The 15,547-nt window shown below is 39.7% G+C and overlaps 1 protein-coding gene across 1 annotated transcript in view; it reads left to right on the top strand.

Moving 5' to 3' along the window:
* KCNH1 (potassium voltage-gated channel subfamily H member 1) overlaps window positions 1-15,547 on the top strand; it is a 182,654-nt gene that overhangs the window by 79,045 nt on the left and 88,062 nt on the right. Inside the window, exon 8 of the mRNA XM_030447664.1 lies at window positions 14,130-14,329. Within this exon, the coding sequence (XP_030303524.1) occupies window positions 14,130-14,329 (200 nt within the window). The remainder of the gene's footprint in view (window positions 1-14,129; window positions 14,330-15,547) is intronic.

The raw sequence follows: 15,547 nt of genomic DNA, 5'->3' as shown, positions 1-15,547 counted from the left end.
TACTACTTAATTCTAACTTTAGTCCAGCTCTATCAGACAGTACAAGGGTAGTATAATACAGAAAGAAAGAAAACCCTGATAATGAACACTCATAGATTCCAAAATATTTTTTTAAACACTTAAAATATTCATAAATGTTCATGAAATTGCTGCAGTAACACATCCCCACTATCACACAGTTGTGCTAAGAGGCATTGCTCCTTTTTAATGCTGAGGAAGGGGGGGATCCTAGGGAAGTACCAGCAGAGGGAGTCAGGATTGGGCATAAACTGTGGGAGTTTTTCAGATCAGAGGCGTCATGGTCTGGAAGGGGGAAACATTAATGTGTAGGGTGAAGTTTAAAGAGACATGTTTTCTCCCTCCTGCGTTTGGATTAGGAACATGAAAACACAGTAATTGATATTATAGTTTAGGAATCTTGATGGTAATTCCAATTAAAAATAGAGCAATTTTCCTCTTTCCTGTGCCCTTCTCAGACCACACTAATATGAAGCACGGAATGAGATAGTGTTTAGAACTGTTCAGGATTTTACATCTCCACCTTGTCAGTGGTAGAACAATAATGTGTAGTAGGAAAGGCTCCTAGCAAAACAGAGCCACACAGCTGGTGAGGTAAAATGATTCAGGATGTGTACAGCATGCTCAAAAGAACCAGGATCTTCTCTCCTTCCAGCTGTGGAGCAGTGATCTTGAGATGGATGGATGCTGTCCCTGATGGCACAGCAGTGAGGAGAACCTGGGTTAATAAAAATATTGTGAAGATATTTGTGGCTGTACAGAAGCTCTTGAAGCTCTTTCCTGCCAATCTGAAGAGTAGCAGAAAAGACTTTATTCCTGCCTTTCACACCCCACTTCTGACAACTTGTTTACTTAGGCTTTGTGTGAAGCATACTGCTAAGACCCAATATTTTTGTTCTTTTTATACTCTCTGTGATAACTTCTCTGAAGTCATTATCTGTTCCACTTGCCTTGTTCTATAGTGTTTATCATTCCATCTTTCTGGCTTATTGCCTGAGGTTTCAGCATTTAAAAATGGAGAAAGGTAAATAAAAATCATACAGTGTTTGGTCTAACATAAAAAAAATGAGCAATTTCATTACTGTCTAGCAAAGACAACATTCTCACCATACTATCTGCTATTACAGGCACTGTATTTCTCTGGTCTGGCTCTCACAGTCTAAAGTGTCTTGCAGTCACAATGCTGACACACTCTTCAAACAAAGCTTTTAGGGATGCTTGTTAGCCACAGCTCAGTCTACTACTGCTGCATTTCACTTATTGATCTTCGTGAATGTCACTCTAACTCAGACAGTTTCTTCACTGTGCAGACTTTTGGTACGATTTCTTTTTCCTGCAGAAACGGAGATTCACCCAGAGACAGTGTTTTTTTGTTTTCTCCTCGGAGCTGGTTACCAAATGTTCAGAGAGAATTGGTGCTTGTTAGCCTCTGGAAGCTGCAGAAGGTTCTAGACACAGAGAATGGGTATTATGGCCTGATAGACTGCTGATAGACAGAGGGCAAAGCAGAAGGTGAAAAAACCTTGCTGCTTATCTAATCAGTGCTGAAAAATACTGCAAGTATAAGGCAGGATCTGGTGGGGGCTGGTGGATGGGGAGAGTACCTGAACTGGCAGGTTTGGGCTGAGTTCCCAGCTCTGTCACACACTCTCCATGTGACATTATGCTAACTGCCCTATACCACTGCTTTCCTTGCCTTGCCTCTCTAACTCTTCATTTCTTGCTAGCACAGAATGTCTTTTCTGTGCTCAGTACGTATTACACCACTGTGTAGCTTTTCCCTCTCTCTGCAGTGCTGCTGCTATGTGTCTCTTTGACTTTGAAGGTGTGGTGTGAGTAAAGGCAAGTCTGTACGAAAACTGGACATTTAAACTCTATTTTTCACCAATGAAGCTCTTGTCTGGTGCTTTGTGTTCCACCTTCCTAACCTCCCCTAAATTCCTTTTCTTCTCCTCCATCCCCCCTCTTACCTACTTAGGCTTGCATCCCAGTTTCTCCCTTTGCTCCCCTCCTCCAGTCTGTAAAGACTCCTGTTCTCTTGACTGTATAATGTCACTTTGACTCCCTCCTAGTCATTAGGCTTCTCTATTGAGGTCAAGAAGATCTCGTGGCCTCTTTGATGGGTCTGCTAAGCTGTTGATTTAAATTTTGCAGGCTCTGTGATACAGAGAGTCTGTGAAATCACTGCTTCCAACGCAGGTTTCTGAAAGGCTGGAAGAAGACAGGGCGTTGAATAGAAAATTGGAAGAGGTGAGAGAAAACAGGAAGGCAGAACTTCTGGAATGAAGCATGAAGAGTATTGGTAGATGACAGGAATTTGACAGGAAAAATAAAGAGGAATGTGTGTATGTGTAGATGGACTAAGGCAGGTTAGGTCGTTAACAGAGGGACATTTGTCAGAGGGAGCAGAAACCATGGTGATCACATTCTGAAAGCTCCACATCAGGAGTGGTATTCAGGGACAGCTTCAAGAGATGCTTATCCAGAAAATCTAGCTGTGTGATTTGCAGGTATAGTCTCTTATTTAAAAACAAACAAACAAGCAAGCAACAAAACAAGCCAAAAACCCTTAAAAAGCCAAAAGCCAACACAGAGGCTGTGTACTATTCAAAGGATGTCAAGTGAGCTTGACAGGAAAATATTTTAATAGCCTGGTGCTCATGTGCTGATTGATTATACCAGCAGAACAAAGATAAGTATTCTGTCAAGAATCATTAATATCTGTCACCAGTAGAAGCTATATAATATAAAAAATGTGAGTTGTTGAAAAGCATCCTATCCTTGCCTTGTTCCTAAGACCCGTAAATGAATATTCGTGGTGACACACACAGCTTACAACAGTTCATCACCTCACATTGTTTTTAAAAGATGAGCGTGCAGGTCATTACCACAATTTGCTAAAATGAGTTTCTTCATTTTTACTTCTTTATAATTTGATAACTATAAATGACATGGAATATATTTACCATATTTGCCCAGCTCCTACTGTTAGTCTCCAATTACTGTATGAGCTGTAAGATCTTCTTGTTGCCTTCATCAGTGGGAAGAATTTTAAGATGACCTGGTAGATGCTACTTAAGTGATACTGTGTGTGGCAGAGAATTACAGACAGCATGTTCTTCAGTGCTTGAACAAGGGAAAGGCTTGTGATAACTGCAGAAACTCTTCTGATCTTGTGAAAGTTATTCCTGATCTGCAAGATTTATCAGGGATTGCTTTCTTAATGGGATTTGTGACTACCTCAAGAATAGGCTAGATCCAGTGTTGTGTCAGGAGAGAGTAGGGATCTGAACTGTCAGGACTTTTCAGTTTGGATCAGAATTTAAATTCAGGAAGAACCATTGTTCTCATCTTACGTGCCAACTATCACAGTGATGAACAATTTACTCTGAGATTTTACTCCTGATGATGTGCTAGGGCTAAGCCATTCTGAGATTTTGGCTAGTTTTACCAGTTGCTACAGCCACCTTAGGAACCCTGTGGTTTCCAAGACTTTGTTGATAAACACATGTGAAATCACTTAAACCGATCTTAGAAATTAGATTTTTCCTTTGATCTTTTGGGGAGTGCTAGTATAGTAGTTTTCTCCACCTGTTGGGGCCGGCCAAGTAAAGCTTCCAGGAATGCGCCTGACGGAAAATGTGTCACTCTGTAGAGGGGTGAGAGCAGAGCAGTTTGTGTTTATGGCCAGAGATACCTGTCCCTCCATTCTAAGCAGTCACTGCATAGTTAAAAAGCTCCAAGGATACAGAAATGTCATGTTCCTGCTGTGTTTATGGTGACTGGAACAGGTCTAACAGTAAAAACTCTTGTTCTCCTTTCTCCCAAAATACCCAGTCACCTCTAAATGAAGGAGCTCTACAAGAAAATGGGAGCCCTGAGTCCATGTATCTACTCCTGCACTGAAATTTGAAGTGCATGCCTGTTGTATCCCAGGTGTACAGTGATTGCTGGGGAGTATAACTGCAATCTTACCTAAATCATTCTTCCCTAGGAAGCAAGGAAAACTTTGTGTGTCTAACAACTGGATGAGGTTTGTACCTGCAAATTATTGACAGAGGTATTTCGTTACCTTTGAGAGTCCTCTGTACTTTCTGTAGGCCAGAATGCACTAAAGCACAAAAGCACATTTTTAATATGTCAAATGATTTCTATGCAGTGTTTCCTTTAAAATGTAATTTGGCAGTATCACTTATGCAATGGCATCTAGCCTTGAATATACTGATGTATCTTTTTTAGAAGGTAGTATGGAACTTCCAGCTGTATGCATGGTTACCTTTCTTTACTGCTTCTTTCAGTACTGATGAGTTCTCATAGAACAGCAGCATCAGCCTGGAAGACAACCATCTTTAAGACTGGGGCCATAGGAACAGTAATGATTACCCATTTCTGAAAGTTAGGCTATAACTTTCTGCACCACTCCAGAGAAAAGTATTTTTCTCACATGCAGTCATCCGTGGTTTCTCATTAAAAATGGAAACAGTTGTTTCAGTTATTTTTTTAAAGCCATATGTGTTTTCAATAATTTGTCATTTCACCTGTCACTGAAGAGGCCCCCCAGAGAAGCCCCTGTCTATGAGCTTTTCCTGTTTTGCATCCTGTATATGCTGTATGCACCTATTGATTTTGGCCTGCAAGCACATCTGTGATTAGTGTGTGGGAGGAGCATGACTCAGACCTTGTCATTCCACTGACAATTATTCTTTAACCACCTCAAATTAGTCCTCATCTGTGAGTGCTGTCTTTATCTCAGACCTCATTGGTTTATTCAATTGAAAATTTCAGTGTTCTCTTTGTGTTATAAGCACTATTAAATATTTGTAACTGTTTAATAACACCAGAAGAGGGAAGCTTTTAGACTCGTTTGTTTAGGAAGTGTTTGAAAACCCTGCATGGAATATTGTCACATCACTTGTTTGTACTTGTTATTCCCAGAAGTAAAAGATGTGCATATGCAAGATTGGTTTGGAATGGATGGAAAGACGTGCATGTGCAAGCTGGAATCAGCAGTGTTGGCTGATGAGCATCTTGTAATCTTTCTGTGGTTGTTGAAGTGACAGTACCCCAGAATGTGGCTTGCCAAGGTTATTGCATCAGAAGCTTCAGACTGAGCTGCAGGGAAGCCAAATAGCCAGCTACAGCACAGACTGGCTAAGTGCAATAGCTTTAGGAGCTTAATTTCACAGTGAAGTTGATCTGAACTGAGAATTAATTGTTGTCCTTAACTCTGGTATCCATTCATCCCGTCAGGCATAGCCGTGCTCTGAACTCTCCTTGCCTGGCCTGTCAGCTGGACAGGTTTGACAGCTCCTGGGTGATGGACACAGCTCTCTGTGCAGCTCCTGGTTTGCAGTGTGACTGCTTTGAGCAAAGTCAGCTTGCAGGGTGCTAGTGAGTGTAAGCTACAGGAGACCCAGGCTTCATCCCAATTACACACTTTCTGTTGTTCTAAGGGCATTGTTCAAGTAGTGTGCAGGCAATGCAGTTAATCCAGAGAGTTGCTTCTCCCCGGAATCTGTGGGACAAGGAATGCAATTTTTACGTCAGCTGGCTGGGTAAGGCCAGCACTCTCCACCCACCTCAGGTTCACTTCACAAGGATACCATGGTACCTTTATCCCACTCTGATTTTATATTGGGATAATTTAAAGGCATTACAGTTTTACTTTTCTTTTGTTCTCCAAGAAAACAAAGCCTAAAAAAGACTGTGATGTTCTTCCTGCATAGACAACAAAAGCCATCCATTGTAAATCAGTGTATGAAAGTTAGTGGCCAAAGAGCTGCTTTGACTCAGTATTTCTCCTAACTGTATCCTTAATTTTAATCACAGGCATAGATACTCCAACCTGTGGAGTAGTGTCTAAAGTCTGTGTTCATAAATGCCCAGCTGGGCTTAATGAAAAGTGAGATCACTGAAGCCTTAGGGGAGGCCTTGGGTCCTTCCTCCTCATAGTGCTACTGATGGATTCAGATCTGAACACTCAACAAGAAATGCAGCCTGTTACCAGCTTCCCACAGGGGCACTCTGGTGGGAGTAGGGGGAGTCTGACTGAATCCATTTCTCATTGGCAACAAAGGATTACTCTAAACATCTCACTTGCACGTAAGATACATTAATTAAATGACATCTGGAGCAATGACCAAAAGAAATCACGCTGGAGCAGTCATCAGCAAGTGACTTTAGCCATCAAACTCTTTTGTTATATCAATGATGGAGGAAAAATGCAGTTCATAACTCAGTATGGTTAAGTGCTGGATGATGGCTTTAGTGTACAAAATTCAGATCTAGTTCTGAACTCTCAAAGGCCACAGGTAGGATACCAAGCTTAGGAACTATCAAGAGGGATGGGCCTGAGCCAGCAGTACAAAACCTAGCAGAACATGCACCAAGATTGTAGGGAAAGGGACAGAAAGTTTGGATAAAATGTCTTGAGGACTCCTTGAACCTCTCTAGATTTCCCTCCTGCAAATCACAGAGCAAATAGGGTAGACAGAGGAACCATAAAAACTATGTGTGTAAGCAGTTTCACATGAAAACAACTATTCCTTTTAGTTCACTCCTTTGTGTAATAGTTGTCTCCTTTTTATGTGTAGTTCTATTTCAGTAATAGATTTTTATAAAATGATTAAACATTTCAGATAAGTTGAAGGTAGCTAAAAACCACCTTGCAAAGCAAAAGCCTCCATATTGGTGCAAGTCGGTAAAAACATAGAGGTAGTATCCAGAGATTTAATTTTAACCAAGTAATTGAAAATGGCTATGCATTACTATGTATAAATTGTAGAAGAAAAATTATGCCCTTGAATGGCTCTGTCGTCATTTAAATGGTGATCTGTTCATTAGTGCTGGGAAATGAAATGGAAATCCATTTTAATTTTCTAGACAATTTAAATCTTATTGTCCATAAAATTCTACAAAAGAGTAAAATAGTGTCCTTGCTTGCAAATTGCAGAGGATTTAATCAGATTTGCCATTTTAGTAATTCTCATCATGGTAAAGCCTGCTGGTGAATACATTGAGCTGTAGTCATCCTTTATTGGTAGAAGTGTCCCACTGGTGAGTCTGGCTGCATATGTTTGGAATACAGATTTTTTTTTTCAGCTGTAATCTGTTTGTACAGTTAGTTTTCTCTCGATAATCAGATTGGCTTAGTCTAGAACAAGGCTTAGAATTCACAGAAGTACACATGCTTGATGATGATGCTTGATCATCATCAAGATCCTGCTCCGGGTTTAAAGATGTTCTGATAAATGTCTTGTTCTTCACAGGAACTGTTGTTGTTTTAACTAGTTGTGAAAGTTGGTACATTTCCTGGCCATTCTGTTCTGCCATATTAGAGGTGAACCAATCTTGGGAATAAAACATGGAGAGGTGACTGGGAAGTGCCATTTTTAAGGAATTATCTCTTTTTTTCTCTAGTCTTACCTTTGAGTAATCATGCTAATGTTTCCCCTAGCAAATCATCTTGACTGTTCCTCTTGCTATCCCATATTGTTGTATTTTGACTGAGATAAAATTTGATCCTGCAAGGAGCTTTCTGTGGACTCACTGATTAAACTGTAATAGTTCTTTGAAAGTCTTTTTGGTATCAAGGGCTGAGGCTCTAATTTCCATTTATTACTAGGCATAACTGTGTTTGCAGTTAGTCATAGCTATCTGGCAGGTTTAAAAATTTGCCTGAAAGTTGATGCAGAAGATATATCTTTGTATCTGGCTTATAATGCACCTTTGGATGTAAAATAATGTTACCCTTTTGGGACTAACCAGTCAGTGAAGGTACAGGACCCTGCAGAAATATTGATGCCTTCAGATAAAGTCATTGAGAAGTGTTGGGTGAACTCTTTGGTCTGGAAGTGCTGTTGTTTATAGAATAAGAATGTACAGGTGTGTTTTCCTGAAGGTGAGAGCAGCCTGTGGTTTGAGATTTCACAGTCTACCATCTTGAAGTGTCTCTTATCCAAAATGCTCTTGTTTTTCATTCCTTTTAGTGTCACATTTGTCTTGTCTTCTCTTGACTTTTTTTTACAGGAAAAATGTAATGTACAACCAAACTCTCATTCCTTAATTTTGCAACAAAGAACACATCGAAATCCTCACAGGCTACTTCTAACTTGTTGTGCATCTGCTTAATTTAGTAATCTGCTTTTCTGCAAGCATACTGACTGCAATGGAGTCTGTGGCTGCTTTAAGATCCCCCTTTAGAAGACTGTTAGGGCTTTTCAGTGTAAATATAATACTAAACTGTAGCTGTGAAAGCAAATGAACAATGAGTTTTGTGAAATGCCATTTTACTTGCCATTGTACTTGTTTGGACACCGCCTAATTTGGCAAAATCCAGACTTTGCAGTGTTAATTAGTGGGAATGTGTTAATTTAGTCAGGTGCTGCTGTACAGAGGTGGGAGCCCTTGGCCACCCTTCCTTTGTGTGGATTGTCTGGGGGGGCCTTCATCCTCTTCCTTCTTAACAAGCAGGCTCTTGGATCCAAGATGCAGCCCTTGACAGAGTGCAAACAGGTGTTGGCCCTTCACTGTGAGCTTTGAAAGTTGGAGCACTTCCTTGTAGAGCTAATGCTGAAGTTTGTTATGTTGGCTTTTATTCACCTTGGCTCTAGTAGCTCCTCCGTGGTGTTTTCCCATGCTGTTTATCTCAGCCCAGAGATGCTGAATGCAAAAGCAAAACCTGTTAGAGATTTGTGCAGCCCACCACGGGCCAGCTTGTGGCCAATACACCTCCTGGCAGCTGTGTGGGTGCTGCTGGCTCAAATAAAAGAGAAAAAAACACACACCTTCAGTTTTGAAGCACCTTTAGGGATGCTAGAGCTCAGCGCCCTTGGAATGTTTGTTTTTTAACACTTACCTCTCTTCTTCCATATTAAGCCTTAAACTGATAAAATGTGATTTCAGGATACTGAGATAACAGGAGGGTATTTGCTTGTGGGTCTGTGGTATGCTGTGGTAGCAGTCTGTCTTTATTTTGTAGTTAGAAAAGGGTGTGCTTAGAGAAGCAGTGGGAGCTGCTTGTGGTGTTTGGTCCATAGTTTGTCTTAACTCTTCTCTTTCTACCCTTACACACTGCAGACAGCCTATTTTAAGGTGCACAGATGTTTCTGCTGCTCTAGTCTTTGGTAGTTGCCAACGTGGCTTCTTAGAGCAGCTGTTCCCTTGTTTATGTCTTTCATTTCATTGCAGTGTTGTTTGGTTTTTGGGTTTTTTGTTTGTTTTGTTTTGTTTTGTTTTTTTTGTGATAGGAAGAGATAAAAATAGTCATATGTCTGATGTTCTGTTGTTTAGCTCTCATAACTGTGTCCTCACTGCTGGCCTGTCCTTCCTAAGGGAAGACATTTCCATTGTAGCTGGAGCCCAGTGTGATCCTTCCATGTCCCATCTGTCATCAGCAGGGTGATTTCAGCAAATGTGATGATGAGTGTGAGGAGACTTGCAGCACAATTTGACTAAGGGTTTAGCAAAATTTGCCTGTGGCCTCTCATCTTTCATCCAAGAAGTCAAGTGGCTCTGCCACATAGCTCAGTGCATTGTCCCTCATGGCCTATTCAGATTTTCTGCTTTGCTCTTTGCCATTGAATTGATTTTCAGACTTGCTCAGTTGCTAGCAGTGTGCCAGTTCTTTGATATTTGCCATTGCTACTGCCTTGATTTTCCTTGTGGGATACCTAATATGAGGTGCAAATTACAAGCTGGTGGAGTGAAAGGAGGAAGGAGGTGGAGTGGTGTATCTGTTCAGTCTAGGAGAATAGAGAGCTGTGGGAAGAGCAGGGTCTAACAGTCCCTGCAACAGCATGGGGAATAATTCCTCTAGGAATTTACTTTCCCTTCAAAAAATGTCTTTTTTGCTGGGGCGTGAAATTCAGATATTGATGTGCATGCTAAGAAGATAATAGCAATTGTAGGTTGTTTCATAGCCTGTGAAAATGTCACATAAATACATTGTGGAAATTCATAATGCTGATTGACATGTTAGATTATGGCTAAATCGTAGCCATACGATGAAATGATATCTCTAGACATTGTATTAATAAAAATAAAAAATAAAAGATTGCAAATGGAAAACTTTATAATATGCAGAACTCCCTAAGAACTAGCAAAGCAAGCAGCTCTGCATCTGTCTAGAAAATGAGGAAAACTATTTAAATTCTCTACTATTCTAAAGGCTACATGGAAACTTGGTGAGTAAATCTACTTCAGATGCCTTGGTTTCAAGTTGCAAGATTACAAATAACAATTCTATCAAAAGTGGTGCTATAAACAATTAGTTGATAGGTACCTGTTCAGTTTGGTATTTGCTTACAGACTGTAATCAGCAGTTCATCTTACCTTCTTTTAACTGCTTGCTCTTTACCCACAAGTAGGCATAATTGCAACTAATCAAGGCCCCTAATCTCAAGCAGTTAGAAGCTCTTACATTGTTCTAATTGCACATTTAAAAACAATGTGTTTTTCTCATATAATTGCTATAATCCATACAATTATTAATTTCAGCTTTTCTTTTTGTCTGATCATTGTTAATTTTGTGTGACCTCACATATTATCTGTAAAGTGCCTCTGAGGCATTCAATTTTCATGGTTAATTGATGGTTATGTTTCGTCTTCAGTAAGAAGTTATAAAGTGCAACAGGTTTTCAAGGCTTTGCTTTTTCTCAGCCATCTATGAAATCAATAAATTGTTGTAAACTAGGAACTTGTTAGTGAAACAAGAGCACAATTATACATTTAAATCATCTACTATTTGTAAATGCAGGTGCTGGCTTTTTGTATAGTATTTAGGTTAGCACATTCTGCTCCTTAACTATGTAAAGGGAGTTTGTTTTGGTTTTCAGTTAGCTGGGACTTAAGAGCAGACAGACAGACTTTCTGGATCCAGAAACTGAAAAAAAGGCAACCCAGTTTCAGAAAGCACTTCAGGTCTTGGGGGCAAGATGTAAGAGGCTGTCCCCTAGCTGAGGTTTGTTTCACTTGTTGCTGTGTAGCTCTGATGCATGCATTTTGTATGCAAGGGCTTTGGATGAGTGCATTTTGAACAAATCATCATCAATCTGATGATTCATCTCAGGAACTGCATGCAGCACTTACATCTGTAATTGGGGTAATTGCAAACCTCTCATTCTTACAGATAGAAATTCTTCCTCCTGTAACTCTAAAATCAGATCCCAGTCTTTTACTGTGGTAGCTGAGACCTAGACTGACTTGTATTTGTTTCTCTATTATTATTTGTTGCATCATTACATGTAACAGATGATTTGATGACCTTTCCAACCTGTGCCTGACCTTCATGATTCACTTGTGCAAGTAATTGGCTATTGAAATTACTGTGCTTTTATCTTTGACATAATTTAAACAGTTGTTCAAATGGGGTGACACAGACTGCATTGTAAATGGGTAGCCACATTGTTGGGGACAATGTGTTTTTCTTTATCTGTTGTCAGAAAAGAATATAATGTCAGGGGAGGGCGGTATCTTTTCTGAGAAATCTTGACATTCACAGAGAGAAGGTGTTGAAGATTTTACTTTGTCATAAATGGCCCAACTTTCTTCCTGTTGTAGAGTGTGTTTCTGAAAGCTTTCTGGGGCTGCAGGCTACTGCAGTGGGTTAATTTCATTATTCCCTTGAAGACGAGGGAAGGCACACAGCCATCTATTTCTATGCGGAAGAGATCAGTGTTTAATACGCTAATGTATCTACCCAAAATTAGGCTTCAAAAATCCTTTAATTTAATATGTCTTTAATAGTAATAAAATGGCTAGCTAATGATGAGTTAAGTATTGTAATTTTGGGGATTTAAAAAAAAAATTAACGTAGGCAGGAATAATTTTTCTTGCCAAGATAATTGTCATGCTGGAGTACAGTAGCTGCAGTTTGCAGTGGAAATTTCTCTGGTACTGCTGTCCTCATAATAATCAGAATGAAGGACGAAATTTCTGGTTTTTCTTTAGCCATCATATGGAGAGAGGAGTCCATTTTACCTTTGCTGGCATAGGGCCATACATCCCAAGAGACTGAACCCTCAGGTCTCACTGTTTGTCAGAGAGCAAGGGATAGTTGTATGTGCACAAGTATGGTTGCCCAGAAATCTACAGATAGGAGGTTGCCTGTGACCCTGTTCCTAATCTGTTACCTATTTCAGTGCCATACTTGCAGGCAGAAGAACAATGTTTGTGGATCCCTTGTGTTTTTGCAGTGCCCTGCCAGTGGGACTTCACACTTTTGGAGGTCCTGGGTTCGGTTTCTCTCAGGGAACCATGTAAAAGTCCATGTAAGTAGGGCTTAAAGTAGCAATATTGTAGGGTTGTGTTTGCATCTGAATAACAGAGCAAAATAGGACATAGGTAAAGGGAATGCTGTCCAAATACAAAATTACTAATGGATTACAAAGCATTTCTAGAGAATCTGTTTTCTAAAGCATTTTTCATTGTTCAGTTCTCATTGCATCAGATCTCCTGGAATGGTTTAGCTTAGTTAAGGTGAAACAGAGAAATAATCTCTACATTTCTGATTGCTGTATTGCTCTTCATACTTTCCACTTTTTAAAAAACTGTGTTTGCACATTTATACATATTTATTTTTATAACCATCTGTACAGAGGAGTAGTTGGAAATGTAGAGACCTGGTCTCTAAAGGAACTCATATAGCATTAAGAAAGAATTTTGTAGAGAACAGCAGTGTAAAGGCCTTGAGAAAATCTAAATTTAAATTTTGTCTCTCAGTGATCAGTGAAAAGACAGTACTGTAAGTTTCTCTTGCCCACGACCAAAGTTTTTCAGTAGGTCATAAAGCTTTAAAGCATTGTATTTGGCTTAAGGATATCTTCTTATAACTGACCTGAATGAATAACTGCATTCTCAAGGGAATGAATGGGATGAGGACATAAACTTTTTATTTTAAAAGAGAGGGTGATAGAGGAAATGAACAGTAAAAAGGGATATTTGGATAATGCAAAATATTATCTTTTTTATTTTAATATGATTTATCAATTATTTATTTTTATCCACGTGGAGGAGAGATGACCCTGATATTTCAGTACGTGTTTTGGGGAGCAGCAAATACTAAAGAGGAAGAACCCCCCCAGCAAGCCATAGCACTTGCTGGTGACTATTGGTGCATCTGCTATCTGACTGTTCCTCTCACACACCTGTCTCTGATCTGATTCATAACATTGGAAAGCTCCCTTTGAGGCTTCCTGTCCTTCCCTTTCATTCAGAGATGGAAGAGCCTCAGTCCCAGCCTCTGCAAACCATCAAAACTTTGTGACCATTGGGACTGCCACCATCCTGCTGTTCTGTCCTGGGCTTTGGCAGGTGGATCTTCTCAAGCCCTGTGTGTTTTCATCTATTTCCCTCCACACCTGGAAGTACTGCCTTTTTTCCTTTCTCTTGTTTATTCTTAAACTCATCTTGATGAGCCAGCTGGCTTCCTGACTCTGTTGAATGAAGTCAGCAGGGCTGTGCAGCCATCTGCCTTTGAGGGCTCCAGCTCTTGCCTCAGGCTTTGTTGTTCTTCTGCCTGAAGAATATAAAACATAATGCGAGTTTTTATGTATTATTAAATTTACATCTATAAATCACTGACCCATGGTAGCTGTTTATTACATATTCCATCTTCTGCTTTGATGCATTGTTGTTGTCACACCGAGGTGGATAATGATGACTCGGCTTACTACCGTGGTAATGCACTTAAAGCTTGGAAATCTGTCACTGATGGCATTTCAGCACAGGCATGCTATAAACCAGAGATGAAACTTTTAAGTATTTTCTGTCAAGCTGTTTGTCTTAAAATTCTTGTGTCATCTTTTGTGGTTTTGTAAGGCTTTGGATGCTACTGGACATACTGTTTGATGGACAACGACAAATAGTTGTCTTTTGGGAACTTTGTTTTGCAGGATTTGTCATCACTAAAGTAGGTGGTGGTCCCCAGTTTGTTGTACCTAAGGTGACCTATAAAATGCTTGTGCTCATGAGGCCCTCATGAAGAAGCACAGATTATTTCATGCATTTCTGTGGGCTTCTGCTTTCCTGTCTTGCAGCACAGTGGCACACAGACTGATTCTCACAGCTTAATATGTTTTACATAATATTGTTTTCTCTTCTTTTTTTTACAGCTCTTCTGTATGCAACCATTTTTGGTAATGTGACAACCATATTTCAGCAAATGTATGCTAATACAAACAGATACCATGAGATGCTGAACAGTGTCCGGGACTTTCTAAAGCTCTACCAGGTCCCTAAAGGACTGAGTGAACGTGTGATGGATTACATTGTTTCCACATGGTCAATGTCCAGAGGAATAGATACTGAAAAGGTAAGTAAATTAAATGGCAAGGAAACAAGTCACATCCTGAAGGTATTTCATTAAAATAAACAGGAGGTCGTGTCTTAGTAAAGAAGACAAATACTCTTGAAATAGTTCCAAGCAGTAGCTTCCCTTAATTTTAAACTTTTTAGATACAGTATTTCACCTGTTCTGTCATACTGGTAGTGGTAAAATGATGTATGTGTTATGGCTATAGTTCATGAAATCTTACAAAAATGGATTAAGGAAAGAGCTTTGTTTTCAGTAAATAAATAACTAAATAAAAAGTTCCAAGTCCTAACACAACCTCAGAATTTCTTCAACTGTGACTTTTTTTCAATATTTCTATTGTGTTAGGTTGTTTTCAGCTCTGTGGGCCTGAATACAAACTAAGACTTGTTCTGTGTGTATAGAACTTGAATGTAATATTCTGTGTGCAGTTTAAAGATACCAATGAAAGCTATAAGTCATCACTGTAATAATAATGTGTTGTTTGAAATCTGCCTTACATGAGGCAAATATTGTAATCCTAATTAATTGAATTTACAAGTAAGATTCCCATCATGTCTCTAAAATAAAAACTGGGCCTTCTCCAGAACTAATGTGCAAAATCAAGTACTTGCCACTTTTGCATTAGGTGCTAGCTTTTATGGAGATGGATACTGTTTTTCTTTTGCTTGTAATGAGATGTTAGTGGGTAGGGCTGGTCAGTCAGGAAATGACACCAATGCTCCCATCACCAGCCTTCTGCTTGGCAGATTAATTTAGTATTCAAAATCGTAGATGCTGCAGATAAAGAGCAAACAATCTCATTTCTGTCTAGCTGTTAAAGCACCATTATGAAGGAGTAGAACAGATGTGGCCCTGCACTGGGCTGTCTGGAGACCAGTGGGTACACAGGGTACTGTTTGCTTTCCAAAATGGTCTTCCATGTATCTGCCATTTAGATCCTGGACCACAGTTCTGGAAGCACTGTCTGTCACACCAACTTTCAGAAAGAAACAGTGTTTTAGTACTGGATAGTGCTGATTAAAGCTGTTCCACCTGTTTTCTCACAAAATACTTTTTTGGAGAGGGTGAGTTATGAGTTTGAGGTGCATACATTTGGGGGAGCTGTAGAGGCAATGTCCAGGGATACATATTGTAATGAATACTGGTGCTTTCATTTATGCATCTATGCACACCCCATTACAAGCTCCTCTCATCATTTCAACAAAGCAACAAAAA

The sequence above is a fragment of the Calypte anna genome, chromosome 3 (genome assembly GCF_003957555.1).
Source record: "Calypte anna isolate BGI_N300 chromosome 3, bCalAnn1_v1.p, whole genome shotgun sequence".
NCBI classification, from domain to species: Eukaryota; Metazoa; Chordata; class Aves; order Apodiformes; family Trochilidae; genus Calypte; species Calypte anna.
This window is presented reverse-complemented; position numbering and strand designations above follow the sequence as displayed.